The following is a 20,315-nucleotide window of genomic DNA, read 5'->3' as shown; positions in this document are numbered from 1 at the left end:
GAAGGGTAATCCCCATAAGCACACTGAACCCTGGCTCAGTGGACACAGAAACAGTGCTACGAAGAAAACCCTTTGAGTTTTTGAAGAGGCTGCCAAGACAATTCAATGAAAAAAGAAGTCTTTTCAATAAATGGTCCTGGGACAAATGGACATCCACATGCAAATGACTGAAAGCTGGACAGGCCTCCTCCTTCACCAAACACAAAATTCTACAAATGATCATAAACCTAAACCTAAGAGCTAAAACTATAGAATGCTTAGAAGAGATCACAGATGTAAATGTTTGTGACCTTAAATTAGGCAATGGTTTCTCACAGATGAGACTAAAAACACAAGCAATGAAAAAAAAAAAAAAGCAGAAAAACTGAATTGCATCAAAACATAAAAACACCATCAAGAAACTGAAAAAAAAAAAACAACAAAAAACCAACCCACAGGATGGGAGGAAATATTTGCAAGTCATACATCTGGTAAGGGTCTAGTGTGCAGAACACATAAATCTTACAACTCACTAATAAAAAGACAAATAACCCGGATAAGATAAGCGGCAAAGGACAGTAATAGACAATTCTCCCAAGAAGAGGTACGAATGGCCAATAAGCACATGAAAAGATGCTTAACATCAGTAGCCACCAGGGAAAATCAAATCAAAACCACAGTAAGCCACCACTTCACACTTGGAAAGCTATAAAATAAAAGACAGTAACAAGTGTTGTCAAAGATGTGTAGAAACTGGAACTCTCAGACACTGCTGTGTAGTGGTGAATGGTGTAGCCACTGTGGAAACAGTCTGGCAGTTCCGTGAAAGGTTAAAAAGAGTTCCCATCTGGGGGCGACTGGGTGGCTCAATTGGTTAAGTGTCTGACTCTTTGATTTCGGCTCTGGTCACGATCTCACGGTTCCGGAGTTCAAACCCTGTGTCAGACTCCATGCTGACAGTGCAGGGTCTGCTTGGGATTCTCTCTCTCCCTGTCTCTCTGCCCCTCCCCTGCTCTCTCTCTCTCTCTCTTCCTCTCAAAAATAAACTTAAAAAAAAAAAAAAAGAGTTCCCATCTGACCCAATAATTCCACTCATAGGTAGGTACCCAAGAGAATAAAAACCTAAGTCTGCATAAAAAGTTGTACACAAATGTTCATGGCAGCATTATTCATAATAGCCATGAGTAAAAACAACCCAACAACCAACCCAATGTCCATCAACTAATGAATGGGTAAATGTGCTATTAAATATTCCACAGTATGGAATACAATTCAGCCTTAAAGACCAAAAAACACTGACACATGTTACAACATGGATGAACCTTGTAAACATGCCCAATCAAAGAAACCAGGCACAAAAGAAAACAGATTGTATGGTGAAGTTTATATGAAATGTCCAGAGAAAGCAAATGCAGAGACAGAAAGTAGATGAATGGCTTCCAGGGGCTGTGGGGAAGGGTGATGAGGGAAACTAAGCTGGGGGATGAGGCATGGCAGATAACTGGTTGATTGGCATATGACTGCTTGCAGTGGTGATGAAAATACTCCAAGACAGATAGTGATGATGGTTATACGACTTTGTGAATATACTAAAAACCCCTGAATTGTACATTTTAGATAGGTGAATTATGCTGTGTGTGAATTCTATCTCCATAAAGCTGTTTTCTTAAAAAAGTGCCATTTTAGGACGCCTGGGTGGCTCAGTCAGTTGAGCGACCGACTTCGGCTCAGGTCATGATCTCACGGTTTGAGTCGGGCTCTGTGCTAAAAGCTCAGAGCCTGGAGCCTGCTTCTGATTCTGTGTCTCCCTCTCTCTCTGCCCCTCCCCACTCATGCTCTGTCTCTTTCTGTCTCAGAAATAAATAAACATTTTTTTTTTTTAATTTTTTTTTTCAACGTTTATTGATTTTTGGGACAGACAGAGACAGAGCATGAACGGGGGAGGGACAGAGAGAGAGGGAGACACAGAATCGGAAACAGGCTCCAGGCTCTGAGCCATCAGCCCAGAGCCTGACGCGGGGCTCGAACTCACGGACCGTGAGATCGTGACCTGGCTGAAGTCGGACGCTTAACCGACTGCGCCACCCAGGCGCCCCAACATTTTTTAAAAATTGCCATTTTCTGCCCCAGGAATACCCAGAATGGAGACCACGCTGTTTCCTAAGTCTTGCTCTTTGGTGCAACAAAGTGGAGAGAAACTCCTCTGAAGACTTCTTAGCCCCAGGGGGCTCTTCCCCACAAGAAAAGAAGACCTCCCAAGTATTGGGAGCTGGGATGAAGGTCAGGCTCTCCTTTAATGGCTGAGGGTCCTGGCACAGTGGGGACTTCTTAGGGAAGCAAGGGAGGGTGGAGCTAAGGCACAGCAGTACAGGTGCACCTCCTTGGGGACCCAGGGGTGTCATCTCTTCCCAGGAGGAGCCTAAGGCCTCAAGGAAGAAACCTAGTGCCAGATGCTGCTGTAGGAATGGCTCCCCCTCCCCTGTGCACAGGGAGCCATGACCTAGAGGACAAGGGGGCCACTCACTGGTGGTGGTCAAGGCTCGTTGCACCAGCTCAACCTACCCCCCCACGCCCCCCCCCCCCACACTGACCAGAAGCAACACAGGAGAACAGGGGTGGCAGGAGCTCTGGAGCCAGCCGACCCTCAGGCCTGTGGCCCACTCATGTCACCTCCCGTGTGCACCTGGAAATAACATCACCTGCTCACAGGATTGTCAGGATGCCCAAGACTACAAGGGATGACCCATGTCAAGTACTTTGGACAGTTTCTAGCACAGAGGAAGCCCTCAGTTACTGGGCGCTTCCTCCTCTTCCCTTTTCTTTCGAGCTCTGGAGGTCACAGAGGGTCTCAAGGGCAAGGAGGCTCAACAGCACCCCTCTAGGAAAAAGTCTGCTGGGAAGCAAGTCAGATGTTGCCAACACTGTGCCAACGTTCCAGAAATTTCATCGTTTTACATCTACACTCAATCAACACTGGATTCAAATCCCAGCCTTCCTTCTGTGCTGTATGACCTTAGCCAAGTCCCCCATCCTGGTGGAGCCTCAGTGTCCTCATCCGAACGGTGAGAACCAGTCCCTTCCTCAGTAAGTTGAGGTGTGAACTTCTGTGCTTGGTGCACGGAAGGACTCCTCGATACACGTTAGCTATGATTTTTATTGTTGCTAATTTGACACTATTATTATCAACGCCACGACAACAAAATTCCTACTAGGGCTTAGCACCACAACCCGCTTCAAGAGCATACACCCCAACTCTGGTGGCCCCAGCAGAGAGCTTCACACCCCGAGCATCTTCTTCCCAGGTGGGTGACTGTGGTCTGGCGGCAGCAGGCAGCCACAACCTCTAGCAGCCCTTGATGAAATCAGTCTGGAGGGGCTGAGGCCAAGTATCCCAGGTTTCAGGCGGACCAGAGCTCCATGCCCATTGGGCATGTTCTGAGATCAGAGCTGCCTCACCGTGCACTCTTTTTCTGAACGGGTTGGGTCTGAGAGAAGGTACTCTGAGTCCTAAGGGATTCTGGTCCTGTCAGAAGCTGCCAGGCTGCTCAGCCGTAAGGGAGAGGAGCCTGTTAGCAGTCCCCAGCAGGGGGAGCCATCACTCCAGGCTGAGCCTTTCACCAACTTTCAGACCGAAGCCAGGCCTCCCCAAAGCATGCAAAGTCCGGCAAACCTACAGGGTCTGTGCAGCAGGGATGCCAGGCTCACCGGGCACCAGGCCACATCCCCATTTCCAGAAGCTGCCTAGGTAGCCAGCTCCTCTCACCAATGGCTGGCCCAGCCCTGGAACAAACTGCCTTCTTCCCAAGGATGCAGAAAACACCTGTGATGATAATCTTGTCAAGACAGCATTACAGGGATTTAAAGAGGGACTATAGGCTGCTGCCACATGAACTGGAATCACACTCGCAAATCCTAATTCGGAGCCAGAGTGATCACCTGAGAGGGGAGCTGCCCCACAGCCAGCCACACAGCTTCTGAACAATCTCAATGGAGACAAAGCTTCTCCGTCAAGAGTGAGCTAAACGCCTGGATCTGACCCGCCATCACTCAGAGGCAAGTCTAGGTGAATAAGCAATTTGGGTTCCTCACTTGGTTTGGCTCCAGCTCTGTGCTGAGACAGTCATGGGCCTGAGGGTCTCTTTCCTCCCAGCCCTGCTGCCAGGAGCTGGCAGCCTCCAGGGCTCTGTTCACCCACACGACTTCGCTGCAGGCTTCAAAAGGGCTCCTTGCCACCCCGCTTCACGCCCCAGCACTGCTGGGACCAGGCCCCAACATTCAAACAAAAGAGCAAGAAAACGACCAAGTCCAGGGCCCTTGAGAGCTAGGAAGACAGTGTGTTGTTCTCAGGGGTTCATAAGCTTCCAGAGTAATCAGGAGAAAAAGAACCTCAAGAAAGTCCCCGGTCCCAGCCCTGGCAGGGTGGAGCACCATGTGGGCATGTGCCTTCTGGGCCTCAACATCTACCCCCTTCCCAAAAGCAGGCCAAAGGGGTTGGGGGTGGGTGCAGGCGCCAGCGTGGCTCCAAGAAGATCTGGGATAGAGAGAAAATATTGGTTTCGTTATCAGAAAGATCTGGGTCCTCGGCCTATCTTTATGACCAGGGGCAAGTTATTCTGCCATTCTGTCTCTTTATCTAAAAGATAAAGCCAAGAATACTTACTGCCCACAGCTAGTATGAGGATAGAAGCCAACATATGTAAGACCACTGGAGGCCAGCCTGTCTGACCTGACCTCTGCCCACTCCAACTGAAGGACCAAATCACACCACACCGTAGCCCCAGAGACCATGTGGGAGGCCCTCATATTCAGCAACAGGGTGACTGTTGCCTTTGATGGCCATGATGGTATGAAGCTGATGCATGAACTACCTGTGAAGGCAGAGGCCACTTTGACAGGTTTCTCTCGAAATGAACGTGACCTCCTTCATCTCCATCCCCACTCATGATGTTACGGGTTTAAAGTGATCCCAGAGGAAAACACGAACCCAGACGGAGGGTGAAAAAGCCTCATGGTTGGCAGGTAGCCACCCTACCTGATGACACAGTTGCCTCGGTTGGATGCAAAGATGACGATGGGGGCGATAGAAGATTCCAGGGCCCGGTGCAGGTAGGTGAAGCACTCGATGTCCAGCATGTGGACTTCATCAACAAAGAGCACACCTGGAACCAGCTCAGCGATGCCCTGATCGATGTACTTATTCACCACCTTGTTAATCTCCCCTCGAAGTTTGTCTAGGAGACAGCAGGAGTAGACAGGCAAGGTCAGGTGGAGGGAGTGGTCACCTATTCTCCTCATCCCCCCCAAATTTGACCCAAACCCAAGTGTGGAGCCCAGTTTTACTGCTGGCTGTGTGACCTTTGTCAGGTTACATCCCCGCTTCAGTGCCATCATCTGAAAATAGGGATAATCACCACGTAGAAGTCACAGAACCGGCAGCTTCCCCTGCCAACATGTCTTGTTAAGTCTGTAAATGGCTTTGAGTTTTGCATGTCTTCACAAGGGCACACACCTCCCCCCAGTCGCATTCCTCACCTTTTGCCTTATTGCTCACATCCACCCACCTAGTGCCCTGCCACATCCCAGAGTTGGGGAGCCCTGCGTGAAGTGAGTTTTCATATGCAAATTTTTCCATTCTGCACTCAGGAAATGACCCTTTCTTTTGGACCTGTAGACAAAGCTTAGGTTAATTAACTTTCAATCAAGTGCCTAGGCGAAGGAACAGGGTGCGTGAACAGGCCTCTCACAAGCCTCTCTGGCAGGAAATCTGGGAGAATTGCAGGCTCTGAGGAAAGGTCCCACTTCAGAGCTCTAGAGGGGCGGGGCTCTCGGGTTCAAAGAGGACCATCTAAGGTCACTGTTCTCATTCTCCTGCCCAGCCCCTGCACTAGCATCAGGAGGGAGCAGCTCACAAACACAGAAAAGGAAGATCGGATGCCACATCTGCCACCAGAGCCTTGAGGCAGGGCTGGTCAGAAGAGGAGGCATGGTGAAAATGATTACAGCACAGACACTGGTCTCGGCGACTCTAATAGAAAGGTCTCAGATCATTCCATGGGCTAACGTGAAACAGAAAACCTTTCAGGGTGACAGAGCCATAGGTGGTAATTAGAAAAAAGAGGGACGTACCAGGTGAGAAGAGAGGCAGGGTACACCCAAGGTCCACAAGGGAGCAGCGGCATCCCTGCCAAACTCTGCCAAACTCCTGAGCCCCAGGAGGCTGAGCAGGGCAGGCTGGGAGCTGTAGGGTGACTGCAGGGAACTAAGGCGGCGGGGCTTGCCGTGCTCGGGGTGCTCCGGCAGGAGCTGTCCTGCACGGCTGGCCCGATACAACCCACGTTTCCGGGACCTCAAAGGGACAGGAGATTGTGAAGGCCCCCATCTCCACAGACGAGTGCAAGGATACTAAGTGCATCCAGGAGGCCGTGCTAGCACTCGGGGCCAGACAAGACACAGTGTGCTTTATTTACAACTGTCTAATGCAGCCACGGGCTGGTCAGGCTCTGAATGAAGAGGAAGAAAGAACCTGTCCCAAGGCATTTCCTCAGGTCTGGGGATTCACTCGAAAAGCCTCTCATGCTATGCCAGAATCTAGGGCCCTACAGCTCGGCATCTTGCTCACAGGCCTTGCTATTTCTCTTACCTGTGATTTCGGTCTTCTTTGGCTTCATTAACTGGCCCATCATAGACAGGATGTCTTGTCCGCCCTGCGAAACAGAAGATTTACACAGTCAGTCCTGCTCTCTAAGGCACCTGCAAGAGTCTCATCATCACCACCTCCATCACACCAGTTACCACTGTCAACTGGACACAGGGTCCTGAGGCGTGGAGAAGCCAGACCGCTTCCCCCACCCCTCCCCCACAACGGAAAGCGTGAGGAGCGTCCAAACAGAGGGATTTTTAAGAGGCTCCCCTCGGCCTGCGAGAAGGAGCAAAACCCTTCGTGGGAAGTACCAGCTCTGTGGGGCCCGCCCTAGTCTCCCTCTCCAGCCATTTCCTTTCCAATCAGCACTCCCTGATTAGCCACACAGGACTGTACCCTCCTCTGAACACCCACGTTCTTTCCGTGCTTTGGCATACTCTAGTCCACCTGCCAGGAAGCACCATCTCTTTTCTGGGAAGCGCCAGTTACCCGTAAAGTTCAGGTCAAAGGCCCCTGCCCTCTGCTGATGCTCTGGTTCCCTTGGGGACAGAGGGATTGTGGAAGGAAGCGTTAGGACATACTTATCTACGTTCCTGTGTCTCCTTACTAGACTCGACTACACAGTGACATTAATGTAGTCCTGGCCTGGAGCTGCTCACCACCTGCCCACTGCTGACCGTCCCCCCAGCCCCTCCCAGTGCCATCAGCAAGAGGTGCTGTTTTGTCACCTGCACGGGATTAAGAGATCCCATTGTTGCCACGCCCTGCGACACAGAGGTGCTCGCTAAATGTTCAGCTGTAAAATGTAGCAAATGTTTCCTGAGAACCTACAACACTTGATCCTGCAGGACAAGAACTATAATGCCTTCTTCACAGAGGAGGGAACTCAAAACCAGATAGCCCTAAATCATGGAAAACCCGGGGACACAGAGTGACTAACTGGCTGAGCTCATTAGTGTCGGAGTGACACAATCCCTGACTCCCAACTCTTGGCCAAACACTCTAACTAAGGCAAACACTCCCAGGAGGCTGGTTTGGGGACAGCCATTCTAACACTGAGGGACCTGGAGGTCCGAGACAATTCTTCACCAATCTCTCAGCCAAGGCTCCAAGGGGCAAAGCACCAAGGGTCAAATTTCAAGTTAGAAAGTCTATTCCCTGCTGGTGAGGAGGTGGACTCTCTTAAGATCAAGAGGAAATTGAACTGAAAGACCAGCAGCAGGGAAGGGGTGGGGTTTTAAAATCACACATTTCCCAGAGATGTCATAAAGTCATACTATATTTCCCCCACGTTTATCAGTCAAGGCGTAAGTATCCATCTTGTCGGCATGAGGAGCAGACACAATTCCTGCTCAAAGCGGAAACACTGAAGATTCTGCTAAGCAGGGGGGAAGACACGGCTTTGTCGGGCTTTCTGAAATCCTGCAAAGGTCTCAAAGAACACTCCTGCCCTCCACCGTTAACACCCAGAGAATCCCAGGCATGAGCGTGAGCCCGATGCTGGAGAGAAGCCACAGAAGAAGCTGGCTAGCTCAGGGCCAGAGGCTTGGCTGGGATAAGAAACAATACATACGAAATCATCTGTGACTAGAGCATTTGAATTGGAACAAAGGAGTCGCTCGTAGCTCATGTCGATGTTAATTGCTTAACATTACAGATAGAAAAGGACCGTCTGCCCTAAGAAATGGGCAGCAAGAGTCTGACAATTCATTCCCAGGGCTTCCCAGGGCTTCCGTGCACACACAAAAGGGCTCAAGTGCCAGGTCACTCTGGCATCGAGGCAGCACCTGGGGCCGTGCATTGGCCACATCCAAGTCATGCAAGGTCACATCCTGGATGATTTCTTTCTTCTTGTGCACATCCCCCTTTGGCAAGGGGACATACTCTTCAGCTTCAAGGTCGAATTCTGTGGCGTAGGTATCACACCTGCCCTGCCTCTGCAAAAAGAGAGAAACCCGAGTGCCTGGTGAGTTTTCACTGCCAAGTCCCCAAATGGCACAGTGCTAAGTGAGATAAAAGTCTCAGTTCCCAACCGCAGGCCTGACAGCCTACTTGACAAACTCCAAATATGCCCCACTCCCCTGCTGCCAAGAGAAGGAAGCTATCTGCTCATCACTGGGCTCCAAAAACCCCGTTGAAAAACACCTGATACTTTCTCCAAGAATCTTTCCCCCCTCTCTTTCTTTTAACTGTATGCAATTCCTGATAAAGGGCAAATCCAGTAGATTAACTGGAGACGGAGGGAGCTGTTCAGACTCTTTTGTAGGTGGGTGATTTATCGTATGATATGAAGTATTATGCTCATCCATTAAACAGTGAGGAACACTGTACAGGACACTGAAAATCAGATATAAAAAGAATGCCAACTAATGCAGCATCCCCTTCCACATGCATATATCTTGGGAAGAAAATACCAAAGAGATAAAAGGAAGATTAAATACACTGCACATTTCAATTTGAAAATGACTACAGTTGTTTTGCTTTCTCACCCTGTACTCCCCCTCTACGCAGGTTTTAGTATTTTTCGAACAGACTGTCTGTTTTAATCATGAGAAGGTTAAAGCAGGAAGATAAAGGGAAAGCAAACTTTATTAAACCTAAAGGGGCAACTGCTGACCTTCCATCAGCATCGTGCCAGATGCCAGCCCCCTCCCGCACCCCGCACCCCCTGAAGAAAACAACCCCCTTGTAACCCAGGCTTCCTCGCGCAAACCAGTCATAGCATCACCTTCACAGCCCCACTGTTGGCTTCGATGTAGATCACATCTCCAGCTTCTACTCGCTCTTTCTGCAAACTTTCAAAAATGCTGGGATCCAGCTTTAAAAAAAGAAAAAACCCAAAAACATGGGGCTCAGAGAACTGTAATACAATATTTATTTCCAACTCACCGTAAGGTACCTTTCCACAAGAGACTTGTAGCTACCTCATGACTATATGGAGAAAGTATATTTGTGCGCGTGTGTGTGTGCATGTGTGTGTGAGTGGATATAGGAGAACAATGGCTTTGGGGATGTGTGTCCTAGAGATAGCAGGAGAGTGAGGGCACCCAAGGAGAGCACAAGGGGAGATCTAGAATTCTCCTTCCTTTTACTCCTGAGGTCGCAAAATGGCAAATATGGCTCTGACTGCTTTTAGGTGAGGTCTACGCTGTCCAGGGGACCACAGGCCCTAACGCCCCCTTTTGGGGTTGCTCTCCCTGCTTCAATTCTTCTCCTCCTCACCTCAGGTGGGGGTGGAACTTCCTGCAAGTGAAGCACCTGCTGGAACCTGCTTGCTCTTTATGGCTGGCACTTTGTGGTTGTGATTTTAGACAAGGCTCTCTGAGCCTCAGTTTCCTCATCTACACAGCAGCACCCAGGTGTAAATATCCAAAGGGAAACACAAACCAGGATCTTTCCCAGGCCTTCTAATTCAAATCCATGTCTGTTCTCTTGGGCCTGCCTGCTTAAATCTCCAGAAAAGGAGAGGAGTGTATTTTGCAGACTGCTGCTTTTCTCCGGATCATCCAGATTCAGGCTACCTTTGATGTTAATATTCTAGGACAGCATCTTTTGTCAGGAGTCAGGATTTAAACATAAGTTTCTTGGGGCACCTGGTTGGTGAAACGTCTGTCTGACTTGATTTCGGCCCAGGTCATGATCCCAGAGTTGTGGGATTGAGCCCCGCATCGTGCTGAGCATGGAGCCTCCTTGGGATTCTCTCTCTCCCTGTCTGCGTGCCCCTCCCTGCTCATGTGTGCTCTCTCTCTCTCTCTCACACAAAATAAATAAACTAAAAAAAAAATAGTAAGTTTCTCTGTTAAACTTCAAGGACACCTGTTTCTCAGTTAAACTTTGTATTTTATAATGCGAAAAAAACTTTGTCTCAAAATTAAAGAGTAAAAATCTAGGACTCCATGAAAGAACCCAGAGACAAAAGAACACATGCTTGTATGACTCCATTTACATGAAATGTTCAGAAAGGACAAATACACAGAAACAGAAAATGGATTAGTGGTTGCCAGGAGGTGTGGGTGGGAATGGGCACTATTGTCAATGGGCATGAGGTTTCTTTTGGGGTGCTGAAAATGTTCTAAAGTTGGACGGTGGTGACGGTTGTACCACTGTAAGTAGATTAAAATTCCTAGAGTTGTACATTTAAAATGGGTGAATTTTATTTAAAATTAAATCTCAATAAAGCTGTTAGAGACAGTAACCACAGGAACAAGCTCGGGGCTTTGTGTCACTGGCGTGGTGAGGCCTGGTAACCTCCTAGAGCACAAGGAGCAGAGCTTATGACACAGGCCTGGCATGAGGGAGGTACGTGATAGCGATGGCAAATATGGTCAATACCTATACCAACTAGTTCTCTTTTTTATTCTTAATTTTTTAAATCTTTATTTATTTTTGAGAGAGACAGAGCACAAGCAGGAGAGGGACAGAGCAAGCGGGAGACACAGAATCCAAAGCAGGCTCCAGGCTCTGAGCTGTGAGCATAGAATCTGATGCGGGGCTTGAACTCACGAACCGCAAGATCATGACCTGAGCTGAAGTCAGATGCTTAACCAACTGCGCCTCCCAGGCGCCCCCCTACACCAACTATTTGAGCTCTGTTTGTCCAAGTATTTTGTACATATGCTCAAAGGAGCTAGAAGTACTCATCTGGGAAGAAGAAAAATTTATTTTCTTTCTCGTGTTATTTTCTTTCTTTTTTTTTTTAAGCTTCATTTATTTATTTGGAGAGAGACAGAGACAGCATGAGTGGCGGAGGGGCAGGGAGAGAGGGAAATAGAGACTCTCAAGCAGGATCCCTGCTGTCAGCGCAGAGCCCGACGTGGGACTCAAACTCACAAACTGCAAGATCATGACCTGAGCTGAAACAAAAGAGTTGGATGCTTAACTGACTGAGCCACCCAAGTGCCCCGCTTCTGTTATTTTCTTGAAGAAACTGTGCAAAGCAGCCTGATGGGAGGGCAGGAATGTAAACAGCAGGACTGACTTCAGCTATCCTACAATGGGGAGGGGTCCTTTTTTTTTTTGCCTCAAGCACTTTAATATCGGTTAATTTCCCAAATGAATTGACTGAAGATGTAATTACTGGAAAGGCGGCAGATCCTACTAAGAAATCTAATTAATACAGAATGGGAGAGATGAGGGGGAGGTTTAAAAGAGATATTTGCAGAGGTAAGCTCCTGAGATGGAAACCCTGTTAGGAAAAAGAAAAATGACCCTCTGAAGAAGTGACATTTTTATGATCTCCATAAAGCAGTGACCAAGAAACCACCTTATAGGATCAAAGAACCATAAAATCGCAGAAGAGAGTGAAGATGGAGACATTATATGGTCAACCTACCACAGTTCACAGATGGGCACCCGGAGGCCCAGAGAGCTCAACTGACTCCTGAAGGTCACACAGCAAGTTGGAGGGACAGCATAACAGTTGGGATGCAGAGTCTGCTCTCCCTGTTAACAGGCTGTAGGACCCTAGGACACCTGCTTATTAACCTCTTTATGCAGGCTCAGTTCCCTTATCTGTAACATGAGGGAAACTATACACGTGGCACATACACATGTAGAAAGCTATAAATAACAACAAATGAAGTATTTGTTAAAGCACTTAGCCCGGGCCTGCCACATCCAGTAAGTAAGAGCTATAATGCTTTTATAACTATTATAATACTGTTTATTATAAATAACAATAAGACAATACCTACAATCCCAATCGTACCATTTCTCTAACTAAAGGCTCTCACAGTAACATCAACAGCTACCACTTCCTAGGTAACTGGGGCTACACCCAAAGCTACCACTTTTATATCCTTCTAAGAACTCCATGAGATAGGCAACCATTATCCCCATTTAACAGACAAAGAAACTACTGCTCAGAGATTAAGTAACTTGCCAAAAGCCACACCGCTGTCAGCAGCAGAGGCTGGTCTCTCTTTCAGACTTTGTCGGCCTCCAAACCACACTCTTCCCCCAGGTGCCCCTGCCACCCGCATCCTCAAGGTTGACAGACAAGTGTCTGAGGGGCATAATCGAGGGCCCCACGCTGCCACCACTATGGTTTCTCCACAAAGCTGTAGCCTGAGCAGAACCAACCGCTAAAGCTATTATAGGTTTCGGGGCCCTGACTCCTAAAAGGAATTGGCAGTCAGGATTCTGTGTTTGGCCCCTTGAGATGTCCATTCGTCATCCATACACATCCATACACGACTCTTACCAGATTAGTCACTGCTGCTTCTTTCTGGAAGCATGGGCACTGATATCTGAAAAATTAATCCACAGGTTCAGAGACAGGCCTGTGACCTTTGACACATGGTCACAATACAGGATACACGATGGCAGGCACGCAGCTCATGTCTTAACGCACAGTTTCACAGGAGTGAATGAGAAAAGCAAGAGCTATCTTTATTGAGTCTCCCTGTGTACTTGCCCTATTCTAGGTACTGCTCCGTACACAAAACATCCTCAAATGGCCCTGTGACGTATCATCACCCACAGTGCACAGAGCAAAATGGGACACTGAGCGGTTACACCACTTGCCCAAGGCCACGCAGTGCAGAGATTCTGAGGCAAGAGAAAAGAGAGGACAAACACATACTCACTTTCAGCTGTTTGGTTCCTTTGGCCGTTTTTAGTCCTATGATCACATGGCTAATGGTCTTCCCGTATCCCCCCATGGGGTTCTCTGTCTCACACGGAGTCAGCTCTGTGACTTCGCCTTCATAAACTTCTTTGGTCTCCTTTATCCGCAGCCCTGGAAGAGACGGCAGGTGAGCTCCAGTAAGAAGCAGAACTCTCTCTCACAGATCCGTATTCCCTCTCTCTCTTACGTAAGTCCTTAATAGCCTTTTTAGCCACAAGCCTTCCATGTCACAACGACTGACAAGTCAGCTTTACTAATAATGTACATCCAAGGGTAGAAAAGTACTGGATAGGAAAATACTGTAACTGTAAACTGGAGGAGCTAGTCAGAACGCAGACAATTTTATTTCAACTTTTCAAAGGGACTTGTCGGTTCAAATCTAGAATTAATTAGACAAGCTACAATTCTCAAAATTGTTTCCGCCATCTGTTCCACCTCCAAGGGGGTGAAATCGAGCTTTAGCCTCTAATCCAATCTCTGAACCCCAACCATTCTACTCCACTACAGCAGCAACTACATCTACCCTTGTTTCTTGTGTTTTTGATTCTTGAAAAAAAATTTCAGAACCAATGGAATAACTCTTACATCCCTTGTGTCACCAACAGACCTGAACTAGGTATGCTATGTTAATTAGAGGTCCGTGCCAACAGCAAGTGATATGTGACCTGCCAAATGTTCTGGGCCTCTGACTGACCCTTGGTGCACACCCCAAGAAGAAATACCCAGTTGTCATTCAGCATTTGCAGTGGGTTGTTCTAGAAGTTTTCCAAGGCCACAACCCCAAAACCACCCCCCCTCACCCTATAATAAAGCATTCACAGTTTTCAGATTAGAATATTATAAGTGAAGGCAAATGTCTCTCCTTGTTCGAAACATCAACCACATAAGCTAGTCAATAAATGTTGTTGGCAAACAAAGAATTGTTACCAAATTAATTTTTACAACATGGTCTCAGCGCCTTTTTATATAATGTTTTTGCTGCCTAAAGTACTCTTCCCTCCTTTCTGGCTTTGCCAACTCCCCAGCTGAAATACTTACTCCTTCTAGAAAGCTTGCCTGACACACCCTTCTTCTTTACCCTCCAATGACTCCCATGGCAACCTGTGCCTCCCACCCAGCACTCACACATGGGATTGCGGGGACTCTGGAGACCTGACTCCCCCTCTGCTAGACAGTCAATAGCCACACACAAAAATGGATAAATGCAAGGGGAAAGGGAGTGCCATCAGGCAGACCATCCGATACCGAAGAAATCTGTCTACAGATACTTCCGCGTATTCTCCGTAATGTCCAAGATCTCTAAGGAAGTTGCCATGTGATGCAATAGCCCAGGTCCACCATGACACCCCCAACCCTGAAACCCAGGCCTCATCTGGATCAAACGTTTTTTGCCTCCAAAGTCAACACAGGCATGCCCCTGCAGGGAAGAGTGACTGGAGGGGGCACAAGGAGCTTTTGGAGTTCTAGTACTGGTCTTTTGATCTGGGTGTAGGGTACACGAGTATGCTGAGTATGCTGACTGTATGAAAACTCACTGAGTTATATACCTATGATTATGTTTTCTTCCTGTGTGTATGTATGTATCCACATACATACACACACACATATATATAATCTTTAATAACACATTAAAATAACAACAAGAAAATTGGGTTTTTCTTTTCTTTTAAACATTTTTTTAAGTTTGAGGCACCTGGGTGGCTCAATCGGTTGAGCATCTGACTTCGGCTCAGGTCATGATCTCACATTTCCTGGGTTCGAGCCCTGCGTCAGGCTCTGTGCTGACAGCTGAGAGCCTGGAGCCTGTTTCAGATTCTGTGTCTCCCTCTCTCTGCCCATTCCCTGCTCGTGCTCTGTGTCTCTCTGTCTCTCAAAAATGAATAAACGTTAAAAAAATTTTTTAATTTTTTTAAGTTTATTTATTTATCTTGAGAGAGAGAGAGCAAGACAATCCCAAGAAGGCTTTGCATGGTCAGCACTAAGCCCTATGTGGGGCTCGAACCCATGAACCGTGTTATCATGACCTGAGCCGAAATCAAGAGTAAAACACTTAACTGACTGAGCCACCCAGGCGCCCCATGAGTTTTTCTAACAAAGCAATGATAATTACTAATAACTAAAGATTTTCTTTGTTTTTTTTTTTAACTCTGCTAGGATTTTTGTATGTATGTATGTATGTATGTATGTATTTATAAGTAAGCTCCACAACCAGCATGGCGCCCAACACAGGGGCTTGAACTCACCACCCTGAGATCAAGAGTGGGACATTTAACTGACTGAGCCACCCAAACACCCTGCAAATAAAGGTTTTCTTAAGACAGGAAAACAAACGCATACCACTGAACACGGCTGCTCTGAAAGCACACACACACACACACGTGCATGCACAAGCTCTCCCAAATTCCCAAAGTCTGAGTCTAGAGATACAAATGGCTTTCTCTGAAACCATGCCCACCACAGGTTAGTTAACAGCTAATGCATCTGTTTTCCAAGAATTCTACATCAACAAGAAAATAATTTTAAGTCACTGTACATGTCATCGGTTCAAAGGCAAGGAGGAAAACATCCTTGGGTCATACTAGTTGAAGATGGGTACAGAAGGAGTCCCTACGTTTAGGAAAGCCGTGGGCCACACCAGTAGGAACATACTATACTATAAACCTCTGGCTGTGGCAGCCTCTTAGCCCACAGAAGCAGCCCTCCCGCCAGTCTGTGGAGGGCTTGCATGTCACTGCCTCATTTGATCCTACACTGGTATCGTGAGGACAAGAGGAGGTGCCACCACATCCCAACCTAGCCCCGTGAAACAGCCAGAGTGAGGACTCTTTAGGTCATTTTACAGAGGGGAAGTCAGCTCCGGGAACTGGAGCAAAGGGTCCTTTCCTCCCTTGTGGTAGACCTGGGACAAGTGTGCAAGTCTTCTGGTTCTGAGACCAGCTTCTTCCCACCACACCACACTACACCACAGGGCCCCAGCTCACTGACTGCCTTTCCCACAACACTTGCTCTGTCCTTCCTCTTCCAGGTAACATGTGTCCACAGACCTCAGCGGTCCTTTCTGCCAGCCCTTGGGTGTGAGCCCAGTCTCCAGCAAATTCATGTTTTGCCCCAAGGAAAGAACACAAATGTAAGGGAAACCCATAGGTTAAAAAGATAGAAGACACATATCAACTAATCTATCATGCAGATAGACTGTGTCCTGATTCAAACAATAATTAAAAAAATCTTCAAAAAAGAAAAAGCACACTGTGACACAAGACAACTGGAAATTTGAATACTAACTAGATATTTGATGATATTAAGGAATATATTGTTTATTCTAGGCAGGACAGTGGTACAATGGGGTTTCCTTTAAGTCCTTATTTTTCAGAGACACATACTGAAATATTTATGGATGAAAAAGCAGGTCTGCCATTAACTTCAAAAGAATCTGGGAGGGGAATAATGGGGGCTACAGATCAATCAAGATCAACTATGAGCTGAAGCCTGGTGATGAGACCATGTGGGAAGGTCAGCATTTGACCACTTTTTGTACATTTGAAAATTTCCAAACTAAAAAGAAAAAAATAACAATGAAATACTATTCGACAACCTCAAGAATCATTACAATTAAAAGGATGACAATTCCAAGAGTTGGTGAGGACGCAGAACAGCAGGAAGGTTTGCACTGCGAATGGGAGTATAAATTGATACAAATGCTTTAGAACTGACGTCTCCTAAAGTTGAACACATGAATATCCTGTATCCCTGTAATTCAGCTCTTAGGTATATACCCACAGGTATGGGCGCACGTGTGCACCAAGGGACATGGCTAGTAACGGTCATAGCAGCATTGTCCATGACTATCAAACACTGGGAAAACTCCAATATCCGTCAAATGTGGAAGAGATGCCTAAGTGTGGCTTATTCACACAATAGAATATCACAGAGCAGTGAAAAAGAATTATTCTAAATACAACAATACTGATGAATCTCACAAACATAACTTTGTGGAAAAGAAGCCAAACACGGAAGAATACATACTGCATGACTGCGTATATGAGGTTCAAAAACAGGCATAACTACAACCATAATGTTAGAATCAAGACAGTTGTTAATGTGGGGGGGCGGGGAGGAAGGAAGAATGGAGATTGGGGGCAGACATGAAGGGCACTCTGGGGTATTGGCAATACTCTCTTTCTTGACTGGATGCTGGCGGCATGGGTTTTCCATGTATGACAATTCACAGAGCTATACGCTTAATGCTCCCGTGCACTTTACTGTATGTGCACACAAAAGTACCACATCATTTTAAAAAGAAATATTTAAGTAAGTAAAACTGGTAAGACCTGGCGAAGGAGGAACACTGCTGGCTTAAGTTTTGGGAACACTGCTCTAAACCTCAGCTGGAGTCTACATCATGGCTCTCACTCTTTAGAATCACGAGAGGTTTCTACTATTTTTCCTGCCCTGGCTGTACTCAGACCATCTGCCTGAATCTCAGGGGTTGGGACTGCTCCCTGGATGATGCCAATGTACAGTCACAGCTGAGAACCACTCACGTAAGAAGGAATGAAGAACTCTGTTCTGCTCACAATGTAGAGACACGAACCACTTCTGATGACAGGTAGCCCAGATATGGTTTGGGTGTCCTCACCATCAAGCCACCTCTGTTCTGATATGCAAATAGCCCAGCGGCACAAAGAAACACCGCCAATGGGGTCAGACACTCTCGATCACTTCGCATTTTTAAATGTGGTCATTATCTTATCTTTGGAGCGGTTGCCTTCTTTCTCCAGAAACCCAACCAGGACAAAGACTCTCTCAGATACTGAAGTTAAGGAAAAGTTCTACTCTGCCTTCAGTCAATCTGATAGCCTACAAATGGAAGTTTTGGAACAGCCCCAAAAGAGATGTTGTGTTACATTTTTGCCTTACCAAACTCTCAATTCCTGAATATCGAGACAAAAATTTTCCAAACTACATGAATGTATCAGAAGCCTGTGACATACTTGGAAAATTCTGTACTTTTAAAATGAACTTGGATTTTTTTTTCAATCAACAATTTTATATCCCACAGAGATAAATTCCTTCCAGTGGAATGCTTCCCTCTATTTCCTGTTAATGACCATGACATGAAATTCCTTGAGTGGGGAAGAAAGGCATTCCCGTCTCTCACTAGTGCCCGTATTTGTTTAGAAGTCGCTCTGTGCTGACAAGCAGGCAGGGGATGTGGGTGACGGACAATGAAAGCGGCTGTTAGCCAGGGAAGGGGCCGAGCTGGCGCTATCTCTGGCACCGGCAACACAAATGACACAGGTTTCATCTGCTGGCTCAGGTTTCTAAATCCCTGACAGGGACCTTCATCACGTCAAGGAAACAGCACAGACTCCTTGCTTTTTATTTCTGGTCAGCTTACCGCTTCCTCCCCACCCCTCTGCCAACTTCACAGGAATTCAAAGGCAGAGGAAGATGGGCAGGGTTCCTTTTTGAAGACAGTCAATGGCCTGCCTTTTTATTCTGTGGCAGGATCAAGAAATTCTCTTTACCTCACTGCCATCAAAAGAACTACGCTGTCCCTCCCCTCAAAAATGGCAAATCGCAAAATAGATACCTAGGAAATTTATCTCTATTTTTTCAAACTGCAGAGCATTAAAGTTCATGCAACCTAAATGCACGCACGTGTGCGAAAGTCAGTTTAGTCAGATTTTATCAAGGGCAGAAAAATATTTCTTTTTAATAATTAAAAATACATATTGAAAGTGCTAGGTTATTTGGCCAGTTGTAGCATCTTAATTAGTGAGTTAAATACGATCTTTGCCACATGTTCATTAAGTTTTTAGAAGGCACTCAGAGAAAGATTTTATAAATCCTGGGTCCTGTGACCCATTTCCACCCTTATTCCAGATACGATGCAAAAGTCCAAAGACGGCCAAACATGTAATGACACCCGCTGAACCTCACAAACATCAATGCTGCTAAAGGAACAACACCTAAACCAGGTTTCATTTAGAAGACGTTTAAAGGGCGAAATACAGGACACCTGGGTGGCTCAGTCAGTTAAGCGACCGGCTCTGGGTTTCAGCTCAGGGCATAATCTCATGGTTTGTGAGTTCGAGCCCCACGTCAGGCTCCGTGCTGACAGTATGAATAAGCCACATTTAAGCATCTCTTACACATTTGATGGATATTGGAGTTTTCCCAGCGTTTGACAGTCATGGACAATGCTGGTATAGGATTCTGCACCTCCCCCTGCTCAATCTCAATCTCTCTCTCTCAATATAAGCAAATAAACTTTAAAAAAGAAAGAAAGAAAAGAAAAGGGCAAAATTCAGCCACACTGCTGTACAGGCTCTGACGAGCACAGAGGCCGTGGCCACACAACCCTCTGGGGTTGGTGTGGGAGAGGGGAGGGGCTGTGGCCAGCCAGGGCCAGAATGACAGCTGCGGTGCTGGCCCTGTTCCGTTCCCTGAGCTGAGCGGTGACGGCATAAGCATTGACCTCATAAGAAATTGTTAAACTACAGGCATGCTTTACATACTTTTCTCTAAGTATGTTATATTTCAGTTTATAACAGCCACCAAAAAAATTCAATGTTTCACAGTAAAAAAGATTTCCAGTAAGAAATACTTTACAGTTAAAAAAAAAAAAAAAAGTCCATACCTACACAACACAAAGCCTACAGACACAGCTCGCAGGGTCTCTGGCTTAGAACAAGAGTCCCACACTCCAGCGATCGCAGGGACCTGGTGTGGGCGAGCGCCTGACGGGTGACATGAAGAAGCAGGGCCGGTGTCCCAGGGACGGCTGCAGGCTGGAGGGCGGGCCCCGCTCTGGAAAGGGGCCCTGCTCAGCCCCACCCAACTGCTGCTGTGTGGGAAGGAAAGCTTCTCTCAGGAAGCCAGAAAGAAGGATTTCATAGGACATTTCCCAATTTCTAAACACTGGCAACCAATGCAACATTTATTTTAAAAAACCCTGTGCAGACCAAGCGGAGTATGTCTATCACCAGACACAGACTGAGGGCTATCTTTCTTTGGCTAAAGGCTTCTGTTTTCTACCTGCTTTAAAAGCCCAGTCCCTTCTCT

The 20,315-nt window shown here is 46.9% G+C and overlaps 1 protein-coding gene across 1 annotated transcript in view; it reads right to left on the bottom strand.

Annotated features, from left to right (window-relative positions):
• Positions 1 to 20,315, bottom strand: part of RUVBL1 (RuvB like AAA ATPase 1) — a 44,051-nt gene that overhangs the window by 9,746 nt on the left and 13,990 nt on the right. The window contains exons 4-8 of the mRNA XM_007097375.3: positions 13,207 to 13,358; positions 9,348 to 9,437; positions 8,407 to 8,556; positions 6,620 to 6,683; positions 5,012 to 5,210 (exon numbers count right to left, since the gene is read on the bottom strand). Of these exons, the coding sequence (XP_007097437.1) occupies positions 5,012 to 5,210; positions 6,620 to 6,683; positions 8,407 to 8,556; positions 9,348 to 9,437; positions 13,207 to 13,358 (655 nt within the window). The remainder of the gene's footprint in view (positions 1 to 5,011; positions 5,211 to 6,619; positions 6,684 to 8,406; positions 8,557 to 9,347; positions 9,438 to 13,206; positions 13,359 to 20,315) is intronic.

The sequence above is a fragment of the Panthera tigris genome, chromosome A2 (assembly GCF_018350195.1).
Source record: "Panthera tigris isolate Pti1 chromosome A2, P.tigris_Pti1_mat1.1, whole genome shotgun sequence".
NCBI classification, from domain to species: Eukaryota; Metazoa; Chordata; class Mammalia; order Carnivora; family Felidae; genus Panthera; species Panthera tigris.
This window is presented reverse-complemented; position numbering and strand designations above follow the sequence as displayed.